Here is a 5,743-nt window from a genome sequence, read left to right as displayed (position 1 = left end):
CTCCTGGGATGAAGCTCCTCTATCTATTGTCCTCCCAGTTCTCAGTGCTGATGCTTAATTTTCAAAACTTCTATATTACCAAGGGACCTACGACATCAGCCAAAGAAATACCCAGCAAGTACAAAATCTGATCCAGGGAGCAGCTTTTGTGCAGAGGGAAAATTTTGTTCCTACAGGTTTTTAAGGAGGTGCATGGAAAAGCGAGAGATCTGATCTATGCAGATACATTGCAAATTCTCTCTGTCTGTAGAGATTTTTTCTAAAAAAAATTGGGGAAATACATGAACTTTGGATTTTTCAATTTTTTCCTTTTTTTTTTTTTTTTTTTTTCCTTAAATTTGGAGAGGGGAGTTTTATCCAGAGTTGGGGGTTTTTTCCTCTTCTTTTTTTTTTTTTTTTTTTTTTTTTTCGGAGAACCAAAAAATGTCAACTACCTTTCCAGGTCTCGTCCACGATGCAGAGGTATTTTGTGTGTGTGAGTGTGTGTGTGTGTGTGTGAGAGAGAGTGCGCGCGTGTGTGTGGATGTGTGTGTGCATCTGTGTGTGTGTGTATGTGCCTGTGTGGTTGTTTCCATTTTTTTAAAATCCATATTGGACCGTTACGTTTAATTATAATCCGGCTTCAGAGATAACTTAAAGAAGTATAGAGAGAAAATTCGTTATGACATCTGTCGCCAGCAAGGGCAACTCATTACCACGTTAAAACCGTTGCCAGAACGAAAATCAGAATAATACCCCTAATAATATAATGAAGTGGAGAGAAATCACCACCAGCTCGCCAGGAATGGGGAGTTCTCGCTAAAAAGCAGGACTCTCCTTTCTTTCGAAACGCAGGGAAAAGAGGGGGGGAATTTTGGATCTGATTCGTTATTTTAAAAAGAAAAATAGGGGTTCAAAAAAAAAAAAAAAGAAGGGAAGGAAGGAAGGAAGGAAGAAAGGAAGGCAAGCAGGCGGCAAAGCTTTCTCAATGTGTAACGCTGCAACATAGGGACGGGACTTGTGTGTATTCTCGGTAGTTTCCTCTATTTGATGACTTTTTTTTTGTGTCAGCCCCAGATATTACAGCTGTGATCAGGAGGTGGATGGATAGATGGATGGATGGATGGATAGATGAATGAATAGATGGATAGATAGATGGATAGATAGATAGATAGATAGATAGATAGATAGATAGATAGTTAGTTTTTATTTCTGTGCGTGGATTCCTTTTGCTTGACAGTATTAAGGGCAGGCTGGGCTGTTTATGATTTTTTGAACAGACCTTTATGGCACCAGCCCAAGGTAGGAAAGGATCTTTTGTTGCTGGGGTTGCCGCTCGCAGGCTTAGACGCTTCTGCAGGGGGAGAAGCTATGCAGGACAGCGTGCTTGGAAGAACGGTACCCGGGGTTTTCAATGACAAACCTCCAGTTTTGGGGTCTTCTTTTCACTTCTTCCTTTCAGATACGTCATGACGGATCAAACAGTTACCGTTTGATGCAGCTTGGATGCCTGGAGTCTGTGGCCAACTCGACCGTCGCCTATTCCTCCTCATCTCCTCTCACTTACTCTACCACGGGCACCGAGTTCGCCTCCCCGTACTTCTCCACTAACCACCAGTACACCCCACTGCACCACCAGTCCTTCCACTACGAGTTCCAACACAGCCACCCGGCAGTCAACCCCGACGCTTACTCCTTGAACTCTCTCCACCACTCCCAGCAATACTACCAGCAGATCCACCATGGAGAACCCACTGATTTTATCAACCTGCACAATGCGCGGGCACTCAAGTCCTCCTGCTTGGACGAGCAGAGGAGAGAGCTGGGGTGCTTAGATGCTTACCGCCGCCACGACCTGTCTCTTATGAGCCATGGATCCCAATATGGGATGCATCCAGATCAAAGACTCCTGCCAGGACCAAGCCTCGGGCTTGCAGCCTCGGGAGCAGACGATTTGCAGGTAAATAGCATGCGATCTCCTTTCGAGGTGCCTTCCCCTCCCCTCCCCCTGTCCTGGATCCCCCCACCACCCCCACCCCCACCCCCATTTTCCTCTGCTCGGAATAGCTCATACAAAGGAGGGAAGATTCATCCCAAACCCGGTCCAGCGCCCGTCCCTTCCACATTAGTAGTAGCAAGAAAAACAATATGTGGAAGGGGAAAGAAAAAAGAAAAAAAAACCAACCAAACAAGTGGTCTTCTTCTGCCAAACAAATAAATTTAGTAAAAACAACCTCGCGCCTGCCTTTGCAGCGTGGGTTGTGTGTCTGTGGTGGCTGAGACCGTGGGGGTCCCCCGGAGATCTCGGGGTGAGTGTGCGTGTCACACTTCCTCACCCAGTCACACGGAACCCAAACCAAACCAGAACAAACCCATTTCCTTGCTTTTCCTAAACTTTTCCTCTCTTTCGGCGCAAGGAGCACTTTGCAGCGACAGAGCAGGCAAATGATTTAAGGAAGGCAGGGAGTAGGAAAAGAGAAAAAAAAACAGGGCAGGAAATAAATCTGCTTTCCGACAGACCTGCAAAGGCAAACCTTCCGAGATATGAGGGTGGAAAGGGATAAACGGGAGAAAATGTTCGTCAGAAAAAAAGTCAGAATGATAAAAATGCCTCGCTATATCCGATCTAGGTGTTAATAGGGTGAGAGATAAAACAGATAAAGCTAAATTCATCTGTCTGTCTATCTAATCATTCATCCACTCCACCCTAACCGGCACCTGGACCCATCTAAAAAAATTTATTTCTGTGTATCAGAAACTCAGATTTATCCGCTCAGAAATCCTTTCCCACGCGCTAAAAATTCACTTCCGCCAAACTAAGCCTGTTGCTTAAATGAAATTGGTTTCCAAAATTGAAAAGAACGTCATCCTGTGTCTAACCTCCATTCCGAAATGTGCCCCAAATCAAAAGCAAACCTTCCTTCCCCCGACGAGCTGAGGAACTGAGGGTTTCCCCATCAGCAGGGCGAGACAAACGGGACCGTATTGGCTGTACTCACTTTTCCCCCACACCTCGCTCCCTGGCACACAAAGCTGCCCGTGGTGGACTTCCCAAAAACATGTAGCGATCAAGGGCTTGTGGGGAAAAAAATCAATTCGAAATTTGCAAAATGCAGAAGGTTTATTTTCTTTCCTTCACATCAAAGCACGAAAAAATAACCCAAACAATATATATCAGGGAAAACAAATATTTTTTTTTTCTAGGAGGAAAATAAACCCACAAACAAATAATGTTATCTTTTATACGTCAGATGTAGAAAACCTAGTTATTTAAACCTAGTTTTCTCCGCAAAAATTCACTATATAATTTTGTCTTCTCTGGCCATTTTTTTTTTGTTTACATTTTTCACAACGATCTCCTTATGTTACCCCCCTAAAAAAAATAAATCTGCCATTCACTGCTCAACCCCAACTAAAACCTATTTACTCCTTTTTATAACCACGTCTGCTGCTGATTTTTTTGTATCTGTACAAATTTTTTTTCTTTGGCAGGCACAAAGCCTTGTATTTTTCAAAAGAGGGGATTAGGAACGTTTGCAAGACAGCAGACAATGCCTAAGTCCCGGGCAAAAAAGCACCATAGTTTATCCAATTTTCGACTTAGTGCCATTCAACTGGTCATTTATGCAATGTCATCCGACCAAACAACATGTTTCCCTTCTTAAAAAAAAAAAAAAAAAAAAAAAAAAAAAAAAAAAAAAAAAAAAAAGTTGGTTAAGCTGCTAGAGGCACAGTCTCTTTTTATTTATTAAACGAAGAAGAAAATCAACAGCTTTCCTTTGGAAAATATTAATTTTTCGATCACAAGTTATTATCAAATAAAATGCTTAGGTCTTTGTACTTAATCTCTTCTTTATTTTTTCCTCCTCCCGCTTTTTCCGAACACAAGAGGGAGTGTGCAGAGGTACCAAAAAGCCTGAATGTGAGAAGTTGAAAATATTAGTATTTGTCGTTAGGACTTGGGTGATTCAGAACAAATTTGGACTCTGGCGAATATCACTGCGGGTGTAGAGGGAAGCGTTTTGGTGGCGAGCAGAAACAGGACTGCACAGAAATACTTTTAAACCAAAAATTGTGGTCTAACCAGTCTAACCCTTTCTCCTTAGTCTTTCTTTTTAAAACGTTCATCAGCATATGCCTCATTTCAAATGCAACAAATGTAAATATACTTTTCCCTGCACAGAATTTTAAGTGAATGTCCAATAGTTTCGAGGGCGGTTTAAGTCAGCCTAACAGATGCAAACAGTCTTGGAGCTGGAGTGGCATCTTTCAGTGCCCTAAAAAGATTTTCCATGGGCAACAAAGAAAACTGTCACACCTTTTCCCATCACCGCTTTAATTTATGCTCAGTCGCCAAGTTTTTTTCATATTGATTTCATAATCACTTTAAGGCAGAACACTTAAAATAAAAAAGGGCCTTGAAAAGGAAGGTCTTACAGGGCCAGAGCCAATATGGTGAAAGTGGGGGAGAGAGCCAGGACTGTAAAGATTGTTTTGTAAAGTGGGGTTTTTATTATGCACCGACTCTCTCCGCATTTACTTAACTCTTCACGGGCTGTTGAATAGGTTAACACCCTTAAAGGCCTCTTTCATGTCCAATACCTCGTTTGTTTGTAGAGGAAAATGCGTCTTTAACACATTTCCACTGGGCAAAGATTTAGGTTTGGTTTGTTGTGTTTTTTTAACCCCAACATAAGGAAAAACCCAAAGAAAACCCAACCCTTTCAAGTCTTTTATCACTCCAATAAAAATATTTATTAAGGAGGGCGAAGATCCCCAAATAATCAGCCTTGTAACAGGAGAATAAAGAAGTGAGATCTCTTCGGACGTGCACCAGAAGCCCTAGGCAGGTTTTTTGATGGTTCTTCACCCCTCGCTCACACATGGGTGCCTGTGTGTGTGCGCACACAGATGCATATTCATCCCCACCTATGTGCGGACACACGCATTGTTACAGCACCCTCGCGACTCTGGAGCCGGCAAAGCCCAATGGGTCATCTGTTGTTTGTGCTCTTTGTCTACTTCTGTGCGCACTTTCTAAGTCGGTGGATGCGTGTCCCAAAACACATCTGAGTTTAGCTGTGCCCGAATATAAATATACCGCTAAACATACAAAACCAGAAAAGTACATTTTTAGCTTTGTGAGTGCAACTGTCGAGCGGGAATGCACTTGTCTCAAAAGTACTTGTTTGTCTGTGTTTCCTGCTAAGTAACTGCCCAACTGTCTAAGTTGCCAGTTCGGAATAAATTCGTGTTTAAACGGCAATGAAAGGAAAATTTTTCTGCGTTTGGTGGGGTAGGGGCAGATGGCAGGATGGAGGGGGGATTTCACTTGGGTTCTCTGAGAGTAACTGTGTTTTTCCAGTTCACCTTAACTATTGTTCCTGGGCGAGTCATGTAACAAAACAAAAGCCGTGTGATCTCTCTGAGGGTTTCTGTGTCTGATTTCTTTCTTTCCTTTCTTTCCTTGTTTTCCCCTCATTACTTAAGAGCTCAGTGGAGGCCCAGTGTGGACTTGTACTCAACGGTCAAGGAGGTGTGATAAGAAGAGGTAAGAGGTTACAAATACTTGCGTCTATCAGTTTTTGTAAACACACATCCCTTTCCATCTCTCCCTGCCTTTCCCTCCCCCACTTTTTGGCGTAGTTTGGATTTACTGCCGAAAAAGTGGTAATTTGCCGTTTGTCAGAAGTAATTTCAAACTGGCTTAGAGCACTTCGCATTTCACAGTCCATTTGCACTTTACAAACGATCTGCTCCTCGG

General features: G+C 42.8%; 1 protein-coding gene across 4 annotated transcripts in view; it reads left to right on the top strand.

Moving 5' to 3' along the window:
* The first annotated feature begins 413 nt into the window (after positions 1-413).
* The window catches only part of TFAP2D (transcription factor AP-2 delta), a 49,138-nt gene continuing 43,808 nt past the window's right edge, over positions 414-5,743 (top strand). Inside the window, exons 1-3 of one of the 4 annotated variants that reach the window (XM_058020785.1) lie at positions 414-462; positions 1,442-1,939; positions 5,470-5,530. In XM_058020785.1, the coding sequence (XP_057876768.1) occupies positions 424-462; positions 1,442-1,939; positions 5,470-5,530 (598 nt within the window). In that variant the 5' untranslated portion in view covers positions 414-423. Of the gene's footprint in view, positions 463-947; positions 1,013-1,039; positions 1,282-1,309; positions 1,940-5,469; positions 5,531-5,743 lie in introns of those variants that run through there. The other 3 variants (XM_058020786.1, XM_058020788.1, XM_058020784.1) reach the window with 3 other exon arrangements.

The sequence above is a fragment of the Melospiza georgiana genome, chromosome 3, assembly GCF_028018845.1.
Source record: "Melospiza georgiana isolate bMelGeo1 chromosome 3, bMelGeo1.pri, whole genome shotgun sequence".
In the NCBI taxonomy this organism is placed as follows: Eukaryota; Metazoa; Chordata; class Aves; order Passeriformes; family Passerellidae; genus Melospiza; species Melospiza georgiana.
Note: the sequence above shows the minus strand (reverse complement) of the source record. Positions and strands in the feature narration are given on the sequence as shown.